The 26,168-nt window shown below is 42.2% G+C and overlaps 1 protein-coding gene across 1 annotated transcript in view; it reads left to right on the top strand.

Moving 5' to 3' along the window:
• The window catches only part of cped1 (cadherin like and PC-esterase domain containing 1), a 235,152-nt gene extending 210,431 nt beyond the window's left edge, over positions 1-24,721 (top strand). Inside the window, exons 21-22 of the mRNA XM_033038290.1 lie at positions 22,407-22,553; positions 23,846-24,721. Of these exons, the coding sequence (XP_032894181.1) occupies positions 22,407-22,553; positions 23,846-24,079 (381 nt within the window). The 3' untranslated portion in view covers positions 24,080-24,721. The remainder of the gene's footprint in view (positions 1-22,406; positions 22,554-23,845) is intronic.
• The last annotated feature ends 1,447 nt before the right edge of the window (positions 24,722-26,168 follow it).

Here is a 26,168-nt window from a genome sequence, read left to right as displayed (position 1 = left end):
GGTGGAGGGAGTGAATGTTTTGAGGTGATGAATGGAGTGTTAACAAAATGAGTTGCTTTGTTCTTGATGGTGTAGAGGAATAGCACATACTGTACATTGTCAAGCAAAGTATTTCATCATGTATACTGTATAGGAAGGAACTGCACATGCTGGTTTACACCAATGGTAGACACAAAATGCTGGAGTAACTCAGTAACAGGCAGCATCTCTGGAGAGAAGGAATGGGTGACGTTTCGGGTCGAGACCCTTCTTCAGACTGAGAGTCAGGGGGCCATGGCAATGATAATGTCAAAGATAGGTGATTCGACTCTTGTAAGAGATGGCAATTCCCTGGGGCTGGTTTGGCACAATGATACATTACGTGCCTGCGTCTTGCTGCACTGGAATCAAGCATTGTGAAATAATCGGTACGCATGATCTGATAGAAAGGAAATCTTTGATGTACCTAAATGCATCCTTGTCAAGAGAGTTGGGATTGGGGATTCTGAAGAAGGGTCTCGACCCGAAACGTCGCCTATTTCCTGCGCTCCATAGATACTGCCACACCCGCTGAGTTTCTCCAGCATTTTTGTCTACTATTAAGAAGGTATTGTTGAGTGATTTGCTGCTTGAAGGCACTGTGGACAACACTTTGATAATTGGGAGTATATTGAAATGCCTTTTTTGTGTTCTTTTACACTTATGGGCAAATTTCCACATTGCCAGGTGAATGCTAGGATTGTACAGGAATAGTTTAACTAAGTTAAAGTTGGTTCTCTAGATACATGTTCAGGACTACGACTAGGATGTTGTCTGGACTGATAGCTTTTGTTGTGTTTAGTTCTAAGCAGTGTTGTGGAATTCTCATGTTTTGGCTAAATGAAAGGGGAAAAGGGTTTCAGGAAGGAATCCAGTCTATGACTAGAGGATGGAACAGATGCACCAGTTATGAAATATCTGCTTCTCTGTTTCTGAACAAGCAATACGTGGCACTTTAAGAACATATTTGCTGATAGTGGCAGAACACCCTGCATCCACGGCCTTTTAGAATAAAATATGCAGTTACTTCTTCATATTTTCACAGTTTTCAAAGAAATCTTCCACCAGTGGGAATCTGCTGTTTCTAAATAATACTCTGATGGAAACAAACCAGAAGTTAGATATTAGTTAATGACTGTGTTGTGAATACACACCCTTCCCTGTATGCGGGTGCAGGCACTCCCGCCTTATGGCTCTTCTGGTTACCAATATTTGACTTACAGAATTTACAAATCACTAGCCAAACATTTGAGACATGGAATAAAATTTGCTCTCACGGAATGTGTGAGAAAATACTGTATTAAACAAATCAAATGTTTATTTTCACCACTCATTTCTTGACACGTGGCTTCACCGAATTGAAATTCGTGATGTGTCCAAGTTTCTAGGAATGTACACATCTACTTAATGTGGGTGTTGCCGGCAGTCCAATGAGTCAGGTATATCAGCTCTGATGTGTAAGAAGGAACTGCAGATGCTGGTTTAAACCAAAAATAGACACAAAATGCTGGAATAACTCAGCAGGTCAGACAGCATCTCTGGAGGAAAGGAATAGGTGACGTTTCGGGTCGAGACCCTTCTTCAGAGGCCTGACTCTCAGTCTGAAGAGCGGTTTTGACCCAAAACATCACCTATTCCTTTTTTCCAGAGCTGCTGTCTGACCCACTGAGTTACTCCAGAATTTTGGGTCTCTATCAGCTCTGATTACAACATTAGGTCTTGGCACAAAATCCCTTATTTCTACCTCTGAAAATCTTCATCTACAGTACAAAAAGTGTTAAGGACCTGTCCCACTGTACGAGGTAATTCAAGAACTCTCCCGAGTTTAAAAAAAATCAAACTCGTAGTAAGTAGGTATGTTGCAAAGCCTACCTGAAGCGTCGCTGAAAATCTGTCCCAGCCCGTGTGCGCGATTTTGGCGCCGTTTAGAGGGGGGCGGGTTTAAAACGCGATTTTCCCTAGGCTGTTCAAATCGAGGTTTTTCAGCCTAGTTAATTATTAACGAAAAATCGCTGGAAGATTCCCTCGCTTGAGCTATTATTAGTTTTAAGGGCTTTATATAATTGTTGTAGTAGTTTAAAAATTAATCTCTAAACCCGCGACCATCGGCAACCGGCCGGATCTCATACAGGGGACAACAGAAGGTAGGCTGTTTATTTTTACATTAAAAAGGGCATCTTAAGATCCCTTTATACAAAGTTTAAAGTTGCGAGTAGCTCATTTTGGGCCAATTATATCCCGCAGTATTTTTCTGGGCATTTGAGGGCACAAATCTACCGCAATGTGAACGTTCTAAACCAGCGCGTTCACAGGATCCCACTAGAAAGTTCCTGGTGGCGGCGCGACTCGTTGCAGCGGCTCCTACAGCCTGTCTGTCTTTTTTTTATTTTTGTCTAGTTAAATGTAGTGTTTGTGTTTTTTTTAAGCTTGGTTTTAAATGTGTATATGTGGGGGGCGGCGGGGGGGAGGGGGAAACCGTTTTAAATCTCTTCCCTGTTCGGGAGACCCGACCTTTTCCCTGTCGGGTCTCCGTTGCCGTTGGGGCCTAGCACCGTGGAGCGGCCTCCAACCTGAACGACCCGGGGGCTCGGGAGACTGCAGATCTGCGGACTACTCACCATCGTGGGGCTGGCCGGCCTCGGTGCATGGGGAGCGGTGGTGACTCGCTGCTGCGACTCGACTCCTGGGGCTCGGAGGCTCCAGCAACGCAGCCGCAGGTCCGGTGGACTGGGACATCGGGAGCTCGCGGGTCCGGGGGGAGAGAGAGAGACCGCTTCCCGGAGCTCCCGCAACGCGACTTCTCCAGCCCGTGTCGCGGGGTTGGAACGACCCGGACCGGGGCCGTACATCACCTGGCGCGGCTTCATGGCCGTGGGACTCACCATCGCACGCTGGAGCTCCGACCTTTTACTTTCAGACCGGGAGCGGGGCCGTAAATCGCCCCGCGCGGCCTAAAATGGCCGTGGGACTTAGCATCACCCGCCTGGAGCTTGGACATCGGGAGAGAAATTGAGAGCAGGGGAGAGAAAAGACTTTGCCTTCCATCACAGTGGGTTCACTGTGATGGATGTTTGTGTGAACTTAATTGTGTGTATGTCTGTAGGACATTGTTTTTGTTTGTATGGCTGTGGAAACAAAATTTCGTTTGAGTCTCACTGGGGCTCAAATGACAATAAATTTGTATTTGTATTGAAAGCTGATTTAAATGGACTTTAATTTACAGCAATTGAACACTAAATTCCTTCCATTTGGCCTATAAATTAATGTAAATGAGATTTAAAAATCATGTTTTATTGTGAATTATTTGTGAATATTATTTGGACACTTAGGCTATTTAAAAATGTTAATCATTTATTAAGAAATAGATAGATGTTTAGATCTAGTAATTGAAGTTTGAAATTAGCTCCAATTGGGTAACTAACTAATTATATGCTTTAATTTCAGGTCATCCAAGTAAGATTGATTTATATTTGTTTCAGAATGCTTCAATCTATGATAACTGAAAATTTCATTCAGTTCTCTTAATTTTTAAGAAAGTTATGGGCTTTTGACTGTCCACGATCACAGCTTTTTTGTTATGTCCATAGAAAATCAATAGGGAACAAGATGCTAATTTCCGAGTATGAAAATGGCCATAACTTTTTAAATACTTGAGATATGAAAGTGAATTAGGTGTCAAATTAAACTTCTTTTTATGCTTTATCTGATGGGATAAATTGCAGACTTGATTTTTAAAATCTCAAAATTTTGCAACATTGCTATAGTAAGTGCGTAGAATGTACCTAGCGGCTACGTCGGAGCTCGTGGATGTCTCGTAGCGGCTCGTAATGCTAACAACAGGTACTCGGGAAACGCGGTAACTCGTGAAGTTTTTTCAGCACTGTGAAAAATGTCCATGAGAGCCCCGAGTACCTACGAACGGCTATTACCATAATTCTCCAAGTTCGAATCAGGGGAAACTCGGGAGAACTCTTGAATTACCTCGTACAGTGGGACAGGCCCTTTAAGCTGTATAGGTTATAGGTTATACCCATGCATTGCTTGATGCTTCCTTATTATGCTTCAGCTCACAGTTCCCTCTTATGGGCCTGTCCCACTTAGGCGGTTTTTCAGCGGACTGCCGGCGACTGTCAAGTTGCCGGCAATCGCCTGAAAAACCGGGAACTGCAACGGCGACTGTCAGAGTGACACACACACGCACGCGCACGCGCACACGCACACACACACACACACACACACACACACACACACACACACACACACACACACACACACACACACACACACACACACACACACACACATCGCAAAGGTGGGGGCCAGGGCAAGCAGGGGAGCGCTGTCCAAAAAATTTTCACGGTGCAAAGCCAAGGTGATACAGACACACACCGCGATGAACAGGAAGGTTGGTGCTGTAATTAAGATGGCTAAAGCACAGTGTTCAGAAAATCCTTTAAAAGAGGGGGAGAAGGAGGGAGAAGGAGGGAGAAGGAGTAGAGACAACTTTTAAGAAGCCAGAGATACATGGCTGTGAAGCTTGGCGGACATTTAATATTACCGGTCAGTTACTTGGTTCTGAAAACTACTGCTTACCTTTTTTTCCCCTAATGAGTCAATGAAATTCACCGGTCAGCACTGGCTCCAACCTACGAGAACCTCCGACCTCCTGGCAACCCACTAGGACCTCCTTGCGACCCACCCGTAGGTGAATTCTCGCCAATCTCGCTTGAGAATTCTCGCCAATCTCCATGGTGGCTGCATTCTAGTCATCGCTAATTTTTCAACATGTTGAAAAATTCTCAATTACCATAATGAGGCTGCGACTAGTTCCCAAAATGTGGGAACTCCTCACGACCATGAAGGCGACTCCCCGGCAACCACCCGCGAACATGTGGCGAACATGTGGCGAACATGTGGCGACTACATAGTCTCCAGCAGTCGCCCAAAAAGTCGCTTAAGTGGGACAGGCTCATAAAACTCTGTTAGTAAAGCACAAATGCTTCCTCTAAAAGCTCTTGAACAGCATCATCTCAAGTATTATTAGAGGTTCTTCCTCACTCATTCAATGACAGCCCAAAAAACAAATAGTAAATGTGAGTTTTCTTAAGGAATCCTATTGCTCAGAAACAGGCCCTCACAGAACATTAAGCACCATTTACACGTCTTGCGTAATCCTATTTTATTCTCACCGCACTTGCTCCAACTCCCAACACATAAGCAAGTGCAGGTGTTGGAATCTTGAGCAAAAAAAAAACAACTGGAGGAACTCAGCACGTCAGGCAGCATCTGGGAAGGGAATGAACAGAGGATTCTTCAGGCCGGGTCCCTTCTTCAGATTGTTGGAGTAAGGCAGGGAAAGCTGGAAACGAGAGGTGAGGGTGGGGCAAAGCCGGGCAAATGATAAACTACTGGCAAGTGGGTACAGGTGAGGGTTACATGGGGAGAGTAAGAGAAAGGCTAGAAGTGAAATGGAGACAAAAGGGAGTCAGATAAAGAAAGAAGAGGAGGTAGAGTGTGGTAGCGGTGTGGAATGAGCTTACAGTGGAAGTGGTGGAGGCAGGTTCGTTGGTATCATTTAAAAATAAATTGGATAGGCATATGGATGAGAAGGGAATGGAGGGTTATGGTATGAGTGCAGGCAGGTGGGACTAAGGGAAAAAAGTTGTTCGGCACGGACTTGTAGGGCCGAGATAGCCTGTTTCCGTGCTGTAATTGTTATATGGTTATATGTCCAGTGATCACAATACCATTAGTTTCAAGAAATGTAAAGCTGGCGGGAGGAATAAGGGTAGAAAGGGACAGGGGAAAGGGAAAGAGGTGATATACGAGGAAAGTATTGGACTCAGGGGTGGGCAATGAGCACACATGAAAGGGGAAAGGAGCAGGGTAATAGAGGTGGTGGGACAAATGTGTGTGCACCAGGTTGGGGGGGGGGGCCGGGGGAGTGGGGCACAGGAGGAGGAGGAGGAGCAGTGGAGTTTTATTACCTGAATTGGGCTTGGACTGCACCCAGATTCTGCCACTTATTACACACTAGAACCAACTTAAGGTGGCCAAATAAGCTATGAACCCAAATGTCTTTGAAATGCTGACAGATGCTGGGGCACTTGAATGAAACCCATGCAGTCATTGGGAGAAAGGTTCAGATATTTCATTGGACATGAAAGGTTTAGGAATATATGGGCCAAATGCTGGTATATGGTACTAGGTCAGAGAGACATCTTGGTTGGGGTAGACAAGGTGGGCTGGAGGGACAGTTTCCATGTTGTATGACACTAAAATAAACACAGACAGTTTGAGAGATTTGGATTGAGCCCAGTCACTTGAGCTATGAGGCCATAGCTCTACTAACTTCACAACCACGTCACTCTTCAATGCCACAACACCTTTCCTATGTTCACCATGAAGCTAAAAGACTTTGTTAATTTTCTCTGGAATGCTAATCAAGCAGTTTTCACTCCAAAATCTTCACCTGATAATTACCAAATTGGTTCTTCTCATTGAAGAACCCGTCTGAAGAAGGATCTCGGCCCGAAAGGTCACCTATTCCTTCTATCCGGAGACGCTGCCCGTCCCGTTGAGTTACTCCAGTATTTTGTGTCTATCTTCTCATTGCACTCTGTCTTCAGCATGTAGTTAATATCCATATATATATATGAAAAGTGGTATACCATTCATAGCAGGAGAAATATCACTGATGCTGATGTTAATGCAGTGAAACAATATGTTATTTTAAATGAACTAAAGCCCCTACTAAAACAAGGATTTAGGAAAATGGAACTGATTATGGCCAGAAGTTATTTTTCACCTGGTATGAATCATTACATCATAAAATGTTACTTACTTTGATGGAATTCAATGAATTCCATAAAATCTGAAAGTTCAACTGCTTTGAATCAATGGCATAACGCCAAGAAATCTGGCAGTTTCTTTAAAAAAAATGTAATTTATTTGTGAAAGAAAGATTGAATAACGTGATAAAATAATCTTTGATAATCATGTATCGCAGATCGTCACCTGATTGGTACATTGAAAGGTAATTCTGATCACAAATTCCAAAAGAATACTAAAACATTTGACAATAAATGACCACCCACAAGATTGAAACTTGCAGATCTCGTTCCAACTAAACCAGGTCCCCACAAAGTTTAACAAAAACATAAGTATCCACATTTACTGAAACACATCTAGATTGATTTGTGGCAGCAGTGTTCGATAACTAATTTTACTATCCTCAAAGAGCCTGTTACAGCAGCAAATCTGTTTTCACACAAGGAGAACATGGTGCAGCATTTTTGTAGAAGTTACAGGCACAAATTCCAGAGAATTAGAAGAAAATAATAGCGTTCCTATACTGATAATGACTGAAACCCAGCTCACTCTGAGAAAATACAAAATAGAAGCAATATAGGCTCTATAGAAGCTTAGAAGCCTTGCCATTAATGAAGGTGTGCTGCAAACCCTCTTTCCTACCTGATTACCGCATCCTTTGATGAATTTCTGCACATAAGGAGAATCAACCAACTTTGAATGAAAGTCCAACTTTTGAATGAATGACTGCTCCCTTAGATGATGAATTCCTTAACCATTTACTCAAAGAAAGGTCTCCCCATCTCCATCCTAAGTGCAGATTCTTATCCTGTGCATATCTGCTGCTTCTGGAGAAGCAAAGAACTGCTCACCTGATAGGACTGCTAGGGTCCCTGGATGGAGACAAGGGAGGAGGTATAGGCAGAGCAGGTGTTACATCTCGTGCAGTTGCAAGGGAAAGTGCCTGGGAAGAAGGTGATTTGGATGGGCAGGGATGAGTGATCCAAGGAGTTGCAGAGAGAGCATTCTCTGCAAAAGGCAGAACGCAATGTGACTGTGGTGGGATCATGCTGGAGATGACAGCAATGTCAGAAGATTAAGTGTTCGATGCTGCAGCTGGTGGGATGAAAGGTGAGGACCAGGAGAACTCTATCCTTAGGGGTAGATTTGGGCGGGAGGGGAAGCGAGAGCACAACTACGGGACATGGAGGAGACATGAGTGAGGGATCCATCTACGACAGTAGGGGGTAAACCTCGTTTACTAAAGGAGGAGGACGTCTTAAATGTCCTCGAATGAAAGGCCTCATCGTGGGATCAGATGTGGTGGAGACAGAGAGGGATTGAGAGTAGGAGATAGCGTCTTTGCGAGAGGCAGAGTGGGAGGAAGTGTAGTCCAGAAAACTGTGGGACTTACAGTAAAAATCGGATTATAGTAAATATCAGTCGATAGTCTGTCTCCTGTGATGGAGACAGAGAGGTGAAGAAAGAGGAAAGAGGAATAAGGTGTCGGTGAATATGAGGACAGGGTGGAAGTTAGTGGTGAAGTTAATGAAATCAATGAGCTCTGGGTGCAGGAGGCAGTTCCGATGCAGTTGTTGATGTAATGGAGAAAGGGTTGGGGAATGGTGCCAGCACATGCCTGGAATAAGGACTGTTTGATATAGCCAACAAAAGACAGGCATAACAGGCCTTGCGAGGGGCCATGGCTACACCTTTAACTTGGAGAAAGCGAGAGGAGTCAAAAGATAAGTTGTTGAGGGTGAAGACAAGTTCTGCCAGGCAGAGGAGAGTGTTCGTAGAGGGAAATTGATTTCTTCTCTGTTGTAATAAGAACAGGAAGGCCTTGAGACCTTCCCGGTGAGCGATGGAGGTGTAAAGAGTCCGAACATCATCCGTAAAGATGAGCTAATTTGGGGCATAGAAATTCAAATTTATTCGAATTGAGGGGTATGTGATGTGTCCCGAAGGGCCGAATGGCCTCGTCCTGCACCTATATTCTATGTTTCTAAATGCTCTACATGATGTCTGACCCAGAACTCATTGAGGTGTGAGTGTAGGGCGTCCTCAGCTACCTCTGGACTGTGTCTGTACAAGGAAATGGCCTTTCAGTATCTTTCTATATTTGACTCTATAGAGTCATAGAGTGATACAGTGCGGAAACAGGCACTTCAGCCCAACTCACCCACACCGACCACCAATGTCCCAGCTACATGAGTCCCACTTGCCTGCGATTGGTCCATATCGCTCCAAACCTGTCCTATCCATGTGCCTGTCTAACTGTTTCTTAAACAATGGGATAGTCCCAGCCTCAACTACCTCCTCTGGCAGCTTGTTCCATACACCCACCACTCTTTGTGTGAAAAAGTTACCCCTCGGATTCCTATTAAATCTTTTCCCCTTCACCTTGAACCTACGTTCTCTGATAGTCGATTCCCCTACTCTGTGCATCTACCCGATATATTCCTCTCATGATTTTGTATACCTCTCTAAGATCTCCCCCTCTTCCTCCTGCGCTCCATGGAATGGAGACCCAGCCAAGTCAACCTCTTACACCCTCTAGTCCTGGCAACATCCTCGTAAATCTTTTCTGAACCCTTTCAAGCTTGACAATATTTTTCCAAGACATGGTACCCAGAACTGAACACAATATTCTAAATGCGGTCTCACCTCCTTCTTTAGCAATGTCTTTGACCACCTTAACTACATGCGACTCAAACTTCAAGGAACCATGCACCTGTACTCCGAAAATCCCTCTGCTCTACAACATTACCCAGAGGCCTACCGATCCAGATCCTGTTGCAATCTTTCACAACCATCTTCACTATCTGCAAACTTAGTATCATCAGCAAACTTGACTGTTCCCTGTATGATCCCATCCAAATCATTGATGTAGATGACAAACAGGCCCAGCACCACTACTCACAGGCCTCCAGTCTGAGAAGCAACCTTCCACCATCACCCTCTGCTTCCGTCCATGGAGCCAATTTGCTATCCATTCAGCTACCTCTCCTCGGATCCCATGCGATCTAACCTTCCAGAGCAGCTTGCCAAGCGGAACCTTGTCCAACCTTATTTGAGATTTATGGAGATATTCAAGTACTAAATAATTGCTTGCACTAAAGTACTGTGCTGGGTTTCAAATGATGGTAAATCCATATATTTAATCTCACACATTCCTCAATTTCATTGTGGCTTTGAATGAAGATCTTTTTTTGCCTTTACATCTAGCTGTATGACCTTCCTTTAAGGCAAATTTCAAAGGACAATATCTCCGCAGCTCTGGAATGCTCGCCTAGGTTCTGCATTCAAGTCATTTCTTTTTGACAGACGCTGGGCCCATAAACCTCAAAGACAAATAGTGTGATAGTGCTGTGAACTAAACAAAGCTGACATCTACTGTATCCAATCTCAGCTATGTCTCTATGGAAGAATGCCAAAAGAGGCCAGTTATTCCCCAGACTCTTTGCTACGTTCCTATGGGACACTCCAGAACAGCAATGCCATACGTTTGGTAACAGGTTACTTGTTTACCTTTTTTCATAACCGGTGAAGAGTGCAGAAGAGGAAAAAAATGTTGTGAGTACACCTTGAAAATAAATTAACTTTTAAAATTCAAATTGTTAATTTTAATACAATGAACCTTAATACCACAAGATTAAAATTATTATATTTTCAATGATTATCAACAAAATCAAATTCACTAACTATCATGCTTGCCTTGATTTGCCACTGTAGACCAACTTACTTCAAACTAATCACCATATTATTATTCCATCCTGCAACATTAGTCATAACCACTGTTTCAACTTGAGGTGCTTTAATTCCACCATTTACTTAGCTGTTTAGGTCAGTACCATTTTATTGATCAATGTTAAGTTAATATCAACTTTTTTGATGGTAATGACTCTTAGTTGAACATGTTTTCACATTGCTGAATCGTAATATTTTGTTTTGCAATTGTTATGCTTTCATTGTGTTGTTGCAAATAGTTTACTGTGTGCAGCACGTCTTTATTAGTGAGACCTCTGATCCAATTATTATTAGAAAATAGTTGATTACCACCTAGTAGACCGCAGTAAAGAATATTGTTGAAGACTTGGGAGTAAGCTTAATTCCAGCAACCGTGTTATATTTTTCTCCCTGAGATCAGTAGGGTGAATTTGAAAATAATATTAAAATAACCTTAGTTGTTAGTTATAGCTCAAAAAGATGCTTTGTCCATGTTCCATCTAAGAAGAGAAAATACAGAAGCATATTATTTTGTAATTTACAATTAATTACCCAATTTTGGAGTGTGAATTAATTGCAGCAGCAAATTAATCATCCAGTCAACGACATCTATTTTTATATAAAAGAAAAGTAAAAATTGCTGTAAACCTTCAGTGGGTCAGGCAGTAACTATGACAAGAGAAACAGAATTAACTTTTCTGATCAGACCCTCCTAACTTCTGACAAAGGTTCCTTGACCTGAAATCTGTTTCTCTTTTTATAGATGCTGCCTGTCCTCCTCAATGTTTCCAACATTTGGTCAAATGCACCTACCGTGTGCACAGGTTCAAGTTTGTTTTTATTTCAGATTTCCAGCATGTGCAGTATCGCACATAAAGTCTGATACCATCATTAACATTGCAATATAACATCCAAAGTTCTAATTTGTGCTTAATGGCACATTTTTCTCTACTAGATAGTAAATAATCTTGAGAGATTGTTGATTCAGTATGAAATTTGCAGGATGTTATATTGGTTAGGAGATTTGTATATGGACATACTTAGCTACTGACAGCATGCATAGAAACATGATGAGATGGAAATTAATTTGCATAATTGATTTAAAAATACAAATGCATCATCTCTGCAACTCTACTAATCTTTATCATCAGATGGTCCATGGATGCAAAGATCCCTGACGAGGTGGAACTATTTTTTACATACATGGGCTTTCTGATAGGCACAATGCCTTTTGTTTGCATGTACTTAATCCTCACTTTCTGTGGGCAGATCCATCAATATCCTGAACTGAGCCTTCTGTGGCCAAGAGTGTCCAATATTACATAGAAAACATAGAAACATAGAAAAATAGGTGCAGGATTAGGGCATTCGGCCTTTCGAGCCAGCACTGCCACTCAATATGATCATGGCTGATCATCTAAAATCAGTACCCCGTTCCTGCTTTTTCCCCCGTATCCCTCGATTCCTTTAACCCTAAGTGCTAAATCTAACTCTCTCTTGAAAGAAAGACTGTAAGGACGCTCAAGCCTTTGAGAGTAGAAGCATGATTAGAAGAACTGGTGGGGTGGAGTGTTGCTTCTTATTTTTATATTTCCTTGTGGTATAGAAGACCATTTAACTCATCGTCTATGCCAGGTACCATAGCAACCCCTCAATCCCACACACTACCCTAACACCTATTCCCTCTCCTGTACCCATTAATACCCTTTCATTCTCCCATCAGCCACTTAAGTTAATTATTATTTTATAGTAGCCAATAAATTTAATCAAAGGCACAGTTTTTGTTTGTGAAAGAAAAATTGATCACTTGGGCGTACCTGCAGCACCATTGTGCCGTTCATATAGTGATGCTCTAGAGTGCGGAGAGAGTTATTTACAGGCCTCCCAAACGATAGCCAGGAAGTTACATCAGGAGATACAATTGGCTTGTAAGAAATGCAATGTTACGGTGGTCATGAGGATTTCAATATGCAGGTAGACTGGGGAAATCAGATTGGTACTGGACCCCAAGAGGTGGAATTTGTAGAGTGCCTACAAGATGGTTTCTTGGAGCAGCTTGTAGTTGAGCCTACCAGGAAAAAGGCAATTCTGGATTTGGTATTGTGTAATGAACCAGATTTGATTAGGAATCTTAATGTAAAAGAACCACGAGGAGGCAGTGACCATAATAGGATAAAATGCAACCTGCAATTTGAGAGGGAGAAGATGAAATCGGATATGTTTGTATTTCTTTTGAGCAAAGGTGAAAGTTGATTTGAAAGAGATGTTAGCAGGAATGACAGTGGAACGGCAATGATAGGAATTTATGGGAACAATTTAGAAGATGCAGGATCTTTTTATTCCAAAGAGGAAGAAAGATTCGAAGGGGAGAATGAGGCGACCGTGGTTGACAAGGGAAGTCAAAGACACCATAAAACTAAAAGAGAACATTGCAAAGATTAGTCGAAAGCTGGAGGATTGGGAAGCATTTAAAAAACTACAGAAGTTAACTAAAAAGGCTTTACAGGAAATAGCAGGATAGACAAACATCAGGCACGGAAATCGCTATCAAAATATGGAGGGGACCGGGGGACAGGAGGGACACAATATTTTGGCGGCCGCGCATGCATGCGCACACTCACGTGCGAGGCTTCGAAGGCTCAATCCAGCGCTGAATGCAGCTCAACTCTGCCTGTCTCGCCGGGTTAACCTACAGCCGTGCCTGGACTGACGGGACACCAGCGCAGCTTCTCCATGCTGACTGTAAGCCTGGGCCATATTTCCAGCAAGTCCAGGAAGGGCTGTAGGTTCACCTGGCGGGACAGGCAGAGTTGGGCTGGGTTTAGCGCTGCTTCTCTGCGCTGGCTGTGGGCCTGGGGGCACAGCTCCCATCTAACTCCTGACGTCTTTGGCCACCCGTGGGGGGCACGCGGGACAGCGCCGGTGATCCAGGATCGATCCTGGCTGCAGATGAGGCGCAGGTCTGTGCCGCGTCTCCCTCTTCCAATCACTGCTCTCTATCCTCAGTCCCTCCCCCGCCCCCCCTACTCCTCCCTCCTCCAATGATCATGCTGAATCATCATGTCCTGCCCCCTTTGCCTGCTGACCGATGTCTCTCTCGTCCAATCGGCACCTTCAATCATCAGTCCCACCCCCACTGTCTCGCGGAAAGCGGAGATTTCACCGGGTTTTAAAATCCGGATTACAAAAACTTGGGGGGGATGTCCCCCACCTCCCAAAACAGACGGGGGACGTGTCCCCCCTGGGTTTTCCGCCCCTGCAAAGGATAGTCAGTGGATGTGGTTTACCTGGATTTTCAGAAGGCCCATGTAAAGGTGCTGCACATGAGGCTGCCAAGGAAGATGAGAGCCCATGGTATTAGTAGGAAGATACAAGCATGGATAGCAGAATGGCTGGATGGCAGAAGGCAGAGTGGCAATAAAGGGGGATTTTTCTGGTTGGCTGCCAGTGACTAGCGGTGTTCTGCAGAGGTCGGTGCTGGGGCTGCTACTCTTCATGATGTATATAAATGATTTGGATGAGGGATTTGAAGGCTTTGTGGCCATCTTTGCAGATTATATGAAGATAGGCAGAGGGGCAGGTAGTGTAGAGAAAGCAGGGACTCTGCAGAAGAACGGGTTGGGAGAGCGAGCTGAAAAGTAGCAGATGGAATACAGCGTAGCAAAGTGTGGAGTCATGCATTTTGTTCGTAGGAATAAAGGGGTAGACTATTTTGTAAATGAGAAGAGAATTCATCAATCGGAGCTGCAAAAGGACATGGTAGTGCTGGTGCAGGATTCTCAAAAAGTTCATTTGTAAGTCGAATCGGTAGTAAGAAAGACGAGCGCAATGCTAGCATTTATTTTGAGATGGCGACAATACAAAAACAGGGATGTCATGCTGAGGCTGTATAAGGCACTGGTCAGAACGCATTAGGAGCACTGTGAGCAGTTTTAGGCCACATATCTGGGGAAGGATATGCTGGTGTTGAAGAGGGTCCAGAAGATGTTTACGAGAATTATCCCAGCAATGATTGGGTTAACATATGACGAGGGTTTGAAGGTACTGGTCCTGCACTCGCTAGGGTTTAGAAAGACGAGGGGGGACCTTATTGAAACTTACCGAATAGTGAAAGAACTGGATTGAGTGAATGTGGAGAGGATGTTTCCATTAGTGGGAGTGTCTAGGACCAGAGGCCATAGCCTCAGAATAAAAGGACATATCTGTGGAGGCCATCAATTATATTTTTAAGGTGGAGATTGACATATTGTTAATTAGTAAGGGTGTCAGGGGTTATGGGGTGAAGTCAGGAGAATGGGGTTGTGAGGGAAAGATATATATCAGTCATGATTGAATGGTGGAGTAGACTTGATGGGCTGAATGGCCTAATTCTGCTCCTAGAACGTCCAGGTGCTGTGGCAGATATATGTTTAGGTTGGTCTAGCAGATGTTGGTGTGAATGGGGATTGCTGACAGAGGACTGCAAGATGGTGAGATAGTTAGAGAGATGATCAGGGGGCCTGTTAGACTGGTGTCAGGCAGACACTTGGTGGACTGGCCTTCTGAAGACATCGACAGCTTCTGTGTTGTTGTCAGATTTGTATGTATGCTAGACACTTCCCAACAAGTCACAAACACTACACAACATTAACCTTAACAATGAAATCTAGGGACATCTTTTGTTGCACTGAGGACTTTAAGGCTTTTTTTGCAGCGATATTGTGGTTATTAATTGACTGACATTTTGTTTATTATATATTCTCTATGAGTATTGTGTTTACAGACCTGTTATGCTGCTGCAAGAAAAAAAATCATTGTTCTGTTGTCGATACATATGACAATTAAACACTCTCGACACCTGAGATTTTTATGCATGACATGTAGCAAGTGTTGCACCTATTTGTCTCCATGTGTTCAGTGCAGTTGAGCGCTTGACACATACTGGAGCACTAAGAAAACTTTCATTCTGCAGCCTTCTGCACTAACCCGAGAATGGCTTCTCGGTCTGAGAGCTGGAGTGCCAAGGCACTAAATCAATATTTAGTGGCAGGGGATGCAAGGAATTGCAGATGTTGGAATGTTGAGCAAAACACAAAGTGCTGGAAGAAATCAACTGGTCAGCCATCAACTGAACTGCTGTCTGAATGGACAGACAGCAGTTCAGTTGGGAACCTTCTTCATACTTTGTGTTAGTCTTGGGCCGGTAGCTATCAATGCTACCTGATCAGGGAGGTCTCGGTGTGCTGCAGAGAAAAGTAGATTACTTTTTGGTTGTAATGAAGGAAGAGGGGAAGCAAGAAATCGAAAAAAAGTTCAATAAATAACAAATATAGTGCAGTAATAATATATTATTTTGCAGTTCAGAGCTCAGAGCTTATTTGTTGTAGTGTTTAATAGCCTGATGGCTGCAGGGAAGAAACTGTTCCTGATATTACAGTTTTCAGGCTCCTGTACCTTCTTCCCGATGGCAATGATGAAATGAGTGTGTAGCCAGGATGGTGTTGGTCTTTCATGATTTTGGCTGCCTTTTTGAGGCAGCGACTACGATAGATCCCTTCAATGGTGGGGAGGTCAAAGTCAGTGATGGACTGGGCAGGGGCACAACCTTTTGTAGTCTTTTCCGTTCCTGGACGTTCAAGTTGCTGAACCAGGTCATGATGCAATTGTAGGAATTGTGTAGGAATTCAGCACCTTAAGGGCACGTCCCACTTGGGCGTTATTTGCGCGTCACGCAGATGGCACGCAAAGATTTTAAACATCCCAAAATCCTGGGGTGCCGCGTGCGACCGCTCGTCACTGCCTAAGTCACCACGCACCATGCGCGCATCACGTGCGCGTTGTGAGTCATGACGCGTAAATGATGTCACGTAAATAACGCGCAAATGACGCCCAAGTGGGACAGGCTGTTTAGTTTCCATCCTGCACGAATTAGAACTCTGAAGTACTGAGTGTACTAGATATATGTACTGAGATTTATATGTGTGTGTGTCTGTATATATAAAATAACAATTGTGTTCAAATCTTCTTTGATCATGTGGCAATACAATGACGCCCAAACTAAAAACTTGAAGTAGAGGTACCATGGAAATTGTTCAGCGCTACTATAGCTGCTTTGGAATCTTATTCCGAGAGTCACTTAATTAACTTTGAACCAAATTAAGTTATTGCAGACAGTTTGAAACCAAATGTCATGTGCTTATGGGATATCTGAACATGCCATCCGATAGTGGTGTGTGCAGTAGCTACCAGTTAGTATTCAAGTCTTCAGCAGTTCTGTGCCAGTGCAGAGTCCAGTAAGAATGCCCATATCTCTGATATATCTGAACCAACCAGAGCACAAAAAGATATTGGCTTTGATTCACAAAGATATTGATGCAATTACTCCCAGGTAGATGTAAACACATTTGTTTGTATGTCTGTGGTCAGCCAATTAACTAAAAAGCAATCGATCAATGCTATTCTTGGTAGATGGGCACATGCAGAACCAGCATGGGGGTCATTGCACATTGCAGTAAACATATACATCACCACAACTATCCCATTAAATAAAGCCTGCTTTAGGCAGTCCATGATTTGTTTACTGTGTGGAGATTGCCACTGTGAATTGTGCCACTCTGTGTGATCTCATGGGGCCTCCTCCATTACGTGGTAATTAGTAATGACTGCTGCAATCAACGACTTAGACCAAAACCATCTGTGCCCGCCCATTTTTATCAGAGCTATTACTCTGAAATTCTTCCCTTCAGTACAGTCACTAGCTAAAAAATGACATCTATTAAAGAACTTTACATTTTTTTTGTGGGGTGAATTGATCATTACTAAAAATAAAATTTTAAATCAGCCTTTTTCTTCCTTCCATTTTCTGATCTATTTTAAAAGCAAATGAATGTCCATTTCATACATTAATGGATGTTTTTGACTGAATTCCATTGAAGATCGTGGAATTTAAGTATTTTTTTAAACTCAACGCAGTCGTTATAGAGAGTGCCTCATGCTTTCAGGAGGTAAAACCTCCCAAAGTTTGACACAGTAGATAAATTACACCAGCAAAGAAAGTGGAGACAACCTTGAGGAAATCCTTAAGTGCAGCTTCCATGTCTCAGTGCACTTAATGTGCCACATGCTTTGCGAATGCCACCTGGTCATTTCATAAGCCATTGGATACTCTTTCATTAAAGCTTCAGGATGACGGAATTAGACCTAGGGTATCATTTCAGGAGATTAAATATTTAACCACTGTGTGATCCAAACCTTTGAAAGTCTCAAGGTTGCAACTGGAGATTTGGCAGCAGGTGTGGTAAACGGAAGTACTAATGGATTTAAGGTCCAATTAAATGCGTTGCCTTTTCATCGAGCAAAACTCGGTGTTCACCTTAAGCCCTTTAACATGCGTAACTCATGTCCTACAAAACAAGATCCAGAATCTAAAGTTGTTGGCATCAGACACCTCAGCAAACTGAAAAATTGTTATTTTGCGGAAAATAAACACGAACAGCAACTGGCGTGGGCAAAGTATCCCTATATTTGCTATGAACTGTTATGGTCTAAGATATTGCACGATCAAAGTATCCCTTGACTAGTTTTACAGGAGTCCAGCAGAACTTTCAGAAGAACATGGAATATTATTTATTCTGCAGAACCACCTTGTGCAGGTCAAACAACTTTTCAATGGTTCAAACTTTCCACACAATCTAATGTGGAAAAAAGAAACAAAAGCAGAAGGTCATAGAAAGATTAAAAAGCTGAGGATGAGTTGGGAGCATTGATGCACTTTTTAAATTTTAAATGGCATGAAATGTGCAGCACACAGCGTATGTTTACCAAAAGATATTCATGAGTTCATAAGTGATGGTAGCGGAATTAAGCCATTTGGCCCATCAAGTCTACTCCGCCATTCAATCATGGCTGATCTATCTCTCCCGCCTAACTCCATCCTCCTACGTTCTCCCCATAACTCCTGACACCTGCCTGCACTAAGCAAGAATCTATCTATCTCTGCCGTAAACATATCCATGGATGGCCTCCAGTGCCTTCTGTGGCAATGATTTCCAGATTCACCATTCTCTGACTAAAGAAATCCCTCCTCATCTCCTTCCTAAAGGAACGTCCCTTAATTCTGAGGCTATGACCTCTGGTCCTAGACTCTCCCACTAGTGGAAATATCCTCTCCACATCCACTCTATCCAGGCCTTTCACTATTTGGTAAGTTTCAATGAGATATATCCCCTCATCCTTCTAAACTCCAGCGAGTAAAGGGCCTGTCCCACCAGCATGCGATTGCATGCATCTAGCGCGACCAAACGTGGTCGCTTGAGGCATACGGCCTCGCGGGGCCGGTCCCACTTCCAACCGCAGAGCCGTCTAGAGTTGTGCGGGGCTGGTCCCGACATCATATTCACCAACCAGCTGGGCAGGAGGCGGGCAGACTGAATTTGGACGTCGCACGGCGTTGGGCGGTTACGTAATCACGCAACGGCACCCCGGGCGGTGACGTAATCGCGCAACGCCACACGCTAGGTGTACACTGTCAAGACGCTGCGTACGGCGTCAAGACGCTGTGTACGGCATCGAGACGCTGTGTACACCCGTCGAGGCGCTGCGTACAGCCTCAATGCGGCTGCGGGCCGATAGGCCGTTGCCGCGCGGAATTTTTGGACAGTCCCGCACAACTCCATACGGCTCCGGCGATCGAAGTGGGACTGGCCCCGCGTGGCCGTACGGCTCAAGCGACCACGTTAGGTCGCGCTCGCCGCATGTAGTCGCATACTGGTGGGACAGGCCCTTAAAGCCATCAAATGCTCATGATAGGCTAATCCACTCATTCCCGTTATCATTCTCGTAAACCTCCTCTCCAGCCCAGCACAATCTACCTCAGATATGGGGCACAAAATTGCTCAGAATACTCCAAATGTGGTCTGATACCTATTACCTCCAAACCAAAACCAACCATAAAGCCTATCAATAATACCATCTGGATGGGTCTGCTTAATGTTAGGTCTCTTAATAACAAATCATTTTTAGTCAACGATTTTATTACCACCTCTAAACTGGATTTTATGTTTTTAACTGAAACATGGCTAGAACAAAATAACAGTGCAACCATTCTGATCGAGACAGCTCCTCCCAACTATAACTTTTTTGATGTATGTAGATCTGGAAAAAGAGGTGGAGGGGTTGCTGCTATATTTAAAAATGTATTTCAGGGGAAACAGATGTCACTTGGTGATTTTCCATCATTCGAATACCTTTGTGCTGTATTGAAATGTTCCCCCAGAGTTCTCCTATTAATTATTTACAGGCCTCCTAAATATTATGCTAATTTTTTCGATGACTTTACAGAATTATTGTCTAGCATCTCCACTGACTTTGACTGTCTAGTTATAACTGGTGATTTTAATTTTCATACTGATGATTTGAATGACAAGGGTGCAAAATAATGTTTTACTATTTTAGACACATTTGAACTGTCTCAACATGTGAAAGAGGCTACTCATTGTAAGGGGCACACCCTGGACTTGATTATCACAAAGGGTCTCAATGTTTCTGATATTTTCGTGACTGATCCTTCATTGTCTGACCACTTCTGTGTTTTCTTTAATATATCTTTTATTCCCGACATACAGACAAAATCAAAGTACTGTCAAATAACGGTATATAAATGAACATTCTAATGTACTCTTTAAAAATGCCATCTCCTTGTTACCACCTCTAAACCCATGTTCTGCTGATGATCTTGTAGATAACTTTAACTCCAAAATTGTGAAAGTTATAGATGTCATTGCACCTGTTACGGTTAAAACGATTTCTGGTAAGCAAAAGGCACCCTGGAGAAAAGCTGCTTTTGTAACAGCCCAGAAAAGAGAATGCCGGAAAGCTGAGCGCATCTGGCAGAAAACAAAACTTCATATTCACCATGACATCTATAAAGAGAGCCTCCGTGCCTACAATTTAGACTTAAAAAGTGCTAGAGAAACATTTTTCTCCAATATCATTAACAACAACAATAATAAGGCAAAAATCCTATTTGCAACTGTTGACAGACTGACCAACCCCCCAACACAAATACCACCTGAACTCCATTCCACGCAGAAATGCAATGAGTTTGCATTATTTTATACAGATAAAATTGAAGGCATCAGACGTGCCATCAATATCACCGCTTCAAACAAAAATGTTGGATCACCACCCTGTTTAGGCAAAGGTAACGTGGCAATGACGACATGCTTTAATGTCATAAACTCTAAAACTCTTGTGGAAACGGTAACACAACTAAGGCCATCCACCTGCTGCCTTGATGCTTTACCTACCAACTTCTTTAAGAATGTTTTTGACTGCCTAGCAATAGACATACTGCAAATAGTTAACAGCTCTCTTCAATCAGGCAATTTCCCAAAAGCCTTGAAAACTGCAGTAATTAAACCTCTTTTAAAAAAGCGGAGCCTAGATGCCTCTATTATTAATAACTATAGACCAATATCAAACCTATCTTTCATAAGTAAAATCATTGAGAAAGTTGTCCTCCAGCAACTTAATCACTTCCTGGCTTCAACTGGCTGCTACGACAACTTCCAGTCAGGATTTCGACCTCTTCATAGCACCGAGACCGCCCTTATTAAAGTTGTAAACGACATCCGTCTTAACACAGACTCTGGCAAAGTTTCAATATTAATGCTATTAGACCTCAGTGCTGCATTCAACACTGTTGATCACTCAATACTTTTGGACAGGTTGGAAAAATGGGTGGGGCTCTCAGGCACAGTCTTAAGTTGGTTCAGGTCATATCTACAAGATAGGAACTATTTTGTTTCCATTGGCGACTTTGTATCAGAACCAACCAACGTGACGTGTGGAGTCCCGCAAGGTTCGATCTTAGGGCCCTCTTTATTCAACATCTACATGCTCCCACTAGGGCAAATCATGCGAAATAATAATATTGACCACCACTGCTATGCCGATGACACTCAAATCTATGTAGCGCTATCACCAAATGACTATCGCCCCATAGGTCTGCTGTGCCAGTGCATTGAGCAAGTCAAAGACTGGATGTGCCAAAATTTCCTCCAACTAAATAAGGACAAAACGGAGATAATTGTTTTTGGTGTTAAAAAGGAAAGGTTTAAAGTAACCCAACACCTTCACTCTCTATCCCTGAAAACTTCAAACAAAACGAGAAATCTTGGGGTCATTATGGATTCAGATTTAAATTTCGACAGTCACATCAAATCAGTAACAAAATCGGCCTACTATCACCTCAAAAACGTAGCATGTCAGCTCAAGACTTAGAAAAACTTGTACATGCCTTTATTACTAGTAGGCTAGATTATTGTAACGGTCTCCTTGCAGGTCTTCCAAAAAAAAAGTAGAACACATGAATATTGCCACATAATAAGAAAGAAAGAAAGATAATCAACTTACAATGTACCTGCCAAATTGTTTCAATACTACTGCAGTTTTCTTTTGATTCTTTGGTCAGTAGATCTAGAATTCATAGAGTCTGAAGAAGGGTCTCGACCCAAAATGTCACCCATTCCTTCTCTCCAGAGCTGCCGCCTGTCCCACTGAGTTACTCAAGCTTTTTGTGTCTATCTATAGAATTCACACTGTATGCATTACAAGAAGATGAATTACTGCCATCATTTTAAAACATTCAGATATTCCCAGTAACGGTAGCTTCAACAGTGTGTAAACATTTTGAGGATTATGGGTAATTTAAAATAATGTCTAAATAGCTCGCTAAAATAGATATATCTAAATTGATCCCCAAATTTAAGACCAGGTGAAACAAGTAATCACTTCAAATTCCTAATTTTCGTTAATATGCCAAAGACTAAAGATATTTTCATGTATTTGATTATTTTTTGTTCTTTTAGGAAGAAGTACAAAACTTGTGGAAAGAAAATACAGAAATACTCTCCGAGGCAAAGAAATATGGTTTTGATGTAGTTGATACATTTAGTATCACTATGGGACGTTATAAAGAATTTCTTCAGGGAAAGTGTGCATGTCATTTTCATGAGGTAACTTTTTTTTAAATGTTTCTACTATTAATTTTGCAATCAAGATATTACAATGAGATATTCAGTGTACTTATCTAATTCATTTTCCATAACTTATTATGATACACAATATAGTTTCTACAGCGTATCAAATGCTTTTGAGCATTCAAGACATTGTAGAATTCCCACTGAATATTATGTCATGATTCCAACAAATCCCAGATCTCACCAATCACACCGGTAAATTAATTAGCCTTGGTGGTTCACCTCTTCCCGGAATCTTTTTCTGAATTTTCCAATTCCATGCCACTCTTATATCAGCATTATATATGAGATAGCTTTCCCATAGTTGCACAACTCTACGTATCATAACAGAGGTTCCACAGGAGTAGTGAGTCCATGCCAATAGAATCAGTCTGTACATCGAAGGACATCAGCCCGCCAGCATTTGTACAATCCACAATCGTCTCATGAGGAACTTTATAAAGCGTTGTAAATAGAACAGGTCCACTTCTGCATAGATGCCAGTGCATCAGCTTCACCACAATAATATACACCTTTGCTTCACTGCTGTAACCTGCCTGTTTGTGGCAATTAAGAAGAAACAAGCACCTGAGGGAAGAGGTTAATAAAAGAGTTGAGTCAGCAAACAAGACATAATAAAAGACACAAAATACTGGAGTAACTCAGTGGGTCAGGCAGCATCTCTGGAGAACATGGATAGGTGACATTTCAGTCGGGACCCTTCTTCAGAGCATGGATAGGTGATGTATCCATTTTCAGACTCCTGGAATCACAGAGAGGGAGCTGTGAGAGAGGGTCTCCCAGAACCTCCCGGTGGACCTAATAAATTATCAAAAGAATATAGGGCATTCTATAAATGCATCAGCAACAAAAGGGTAAAGAAAATAAGCACTAAGGAATCTACTAATCTTGTGGTGAATTAGTAATATAAACTAACCAAAACAATTGTACAAAATTGGGGGGTTAAAGGATAGATCACCATGTTTCAGTTTAATTGATAAGGATCAATAAAGCCAATGACAACAGATAAAATAAGATGATGACAGATAGATATTTCAAGAATTAAAATTCAGAGCCCAAAATCTAGCTGCTTAAATCCAAATATTATATCAAATCTGTGAGGATAATATCTTGCAAAGTTTAATGGTTCAAGTAAAAATGAAATACCTTGATAAGAGAAGTGACAATGTCTTGAATAGATATCATTTGAAACTGATTTTATCAAAAATAAACATTCTTTTGGAATATATAAATGATGATTTTCCCTTTTTTCCCTCCTCTCCTCTTAGGTAACCAGTTCTGAATACTCTAGATCAACAATGCGTATAAAAATGAAGCATTTAGCACGCTCCTTTACTGGAAAGGACAACTCAAGCCAGAGCAAGGCTTCAGCACTCCGAGATGCTTTGTCTGCTTCTAAATCACACTATCATGTCAAAGGTCCAATAAACCAGGCCTATTCAGAAATTCTTCTCAGCAGAGTCTGTGTTAACAGATTGAACATTCTGAGTACTCAGCAGTAAAAAAGACACATTTTACAGTTTTAAGATTTGCTGCTTCCCTGGAGATCTGTGCAAAATACCGCACGGTATGCATTCTGTTTCTTGCTGATTGGCTACATATCCTACCACCACCAAAGACATGTGACACTTTTTAAATCTTTATGAAATCAATATGTGCCTCTGAAAATGTGAGGCTTCAGAATGGCAGATGGAAAAGCAGAAAATTGATGTGATTCGCTGTCTGGCCAGATGAATTGCATAAACAGCTGTGGGCGAAACAAAGTATTTTACATAAGATTAAGTACATATGAGACTTGAAGTCCTTAAGTAAGCCACTTAATCCTTTTCTGTGCAATATTCAGTCACTATCTGCACTATTTTCTGCTGGATTTCTGAATAGCTTTTTATTTTTATATGTATTGTTCACGAGAAATCACATTCCCCAGATATTGCTGGTGATATCAAATTATATATACCTCACAATGCCTGTTTATACAAGAAAATAATTTAGAATGTTGCCTAAATACTCAAATGTCTTAAACATATTTTGCATACAGAGAATGTTCAATGTTTATAAAATGTTGGTATTTTTTTACATCTACTTTTAATACATTTATGTATTTTTAATTTTTCTATTAAAACATATAATGCTTTAATTTACAACACTGCAGATGCCTGTTTTTTTGTTTATCATCCATGGATTGCCTTGGAAAAGAGGGATTGAAAAGGGTTTTAGAAGGGCAATGCTCTGACACAGGGCTAAATATCTTTCTATAATTCTTCTAACAATTCTTTATAACAGTATTAAAAATAATTAGTGTGCCTGTCAATTAGAGAATTTCACTGTCATTCCTCATTGCAAACAAGAGGATAACAATTGAAACATCATAATTTATGTGTGTAATATGAGGAACTGGAAACTGTAATGCCCCATGTTACCATGTAGGAGATATTGTATGTCCCTATTATATACTGTACATGACCCCTGCAGCAATATACTATCATGCACAAAGCTGAAGGTGTCGCAGAGGACTTTTGTCTGCGAGTTCTTGACATCTGAAGAAGGGTCTCAACCTGAAACATCACCCATTCCTTCTATCCAGAGAAGCTACCTGTCCCGCTGAGTTACTCCAGTATTTAGTGTCCATCTTCAGTGTAAACCAGCATCTGCAGTTCCTTCCTACACAACTTGGATAAGGGAGCTCTTTGAGAAAATTTGTTGGCTGGCAGATTGTTGGTGGAGGTTGGGTGGTTTGTAGGGAAGGAAAGTAACATGAAAAGGATCATTGATTTGGGTAGGGTGGTACATATTCAATTGTGGGCAGGCAAGTGATGGTCGAGCTTCAGGATAATGGCTGCAAGGAGATGGAGCATTGTGTGAACGATCACTAGGTCATCATTATAAGATCAAGTGCAAAATGATCAAGGAAGAAACTGGATGCTTCAAATTCCTCAGCATCAACACAGGTAGCATGAGCGCCCATTTAAATAACACCGGTTCAAGTTTTCCAATCAAGGCTTGCTTCTATTTTCAATGTCAATGCATTTCCGACATATTCACCAAATAACCTATTTGGTGAGAACATCCAACCTGCCAGGCACCAGTTACAGCCAGCACTTCAATTCTCTGGTCAGGTGGTGGCTGGATCAAGGGGTTGTTCACTAATCGGTGAGCCAGCAATCTCCAGGCCACCCACTCACTGCAAGGTATCTCCTCGAACTCGTGTCAGCTGTTAACTTCCACTGCCAGCAATCCATCAAGAATTTTCAGCACTGTGTGAGACCCCAGGAAGCGACAAACACTCTCATTCAGCCTAAGACCCATATGCTGGATCTATCAGGAAGGCAATCCTGCAACACCCAATGTGCATTAAACTACATGATATAACAAGTCATTCATATTTTTTTTAATAAATGTAAAAAAAAGGAAAATAAATCAGTGTTTCATAAGGGATAGGAATAGAATTATGCCACTCAGCCCATCAAGACTGCTCCGCCATTCAATCATGGCTGATCTGTCTATCTTAACTCCATTCTCCTGCCTTCTCCCCATAACCCCTGACACCCATACTAATCAAGAATCGATCTGCCTTAAAATTATCCACTGATG

This window comes from Amblyraja radiata, chromosome 19 (assembly GCF_010909765.2).
Source record: "Amblyraja radiata isolate CabotCenter1 chromosome 19, sAmbRad1.1.pri, whole genome shotgun sequence".
NCBI classification, from domain to species: domain Eukaryota; kingdom Metazoa; phylum Chordata; class Chondrichthyes; order Rajiformes; family Rajidae; genus Amblyraja; species Amblyraja radiata.
The sequence above is the reverse complement of the archived record's forward strand: the minus strand, read 5'-3'. Positions and strand labels throughout refer to the sequence as shown.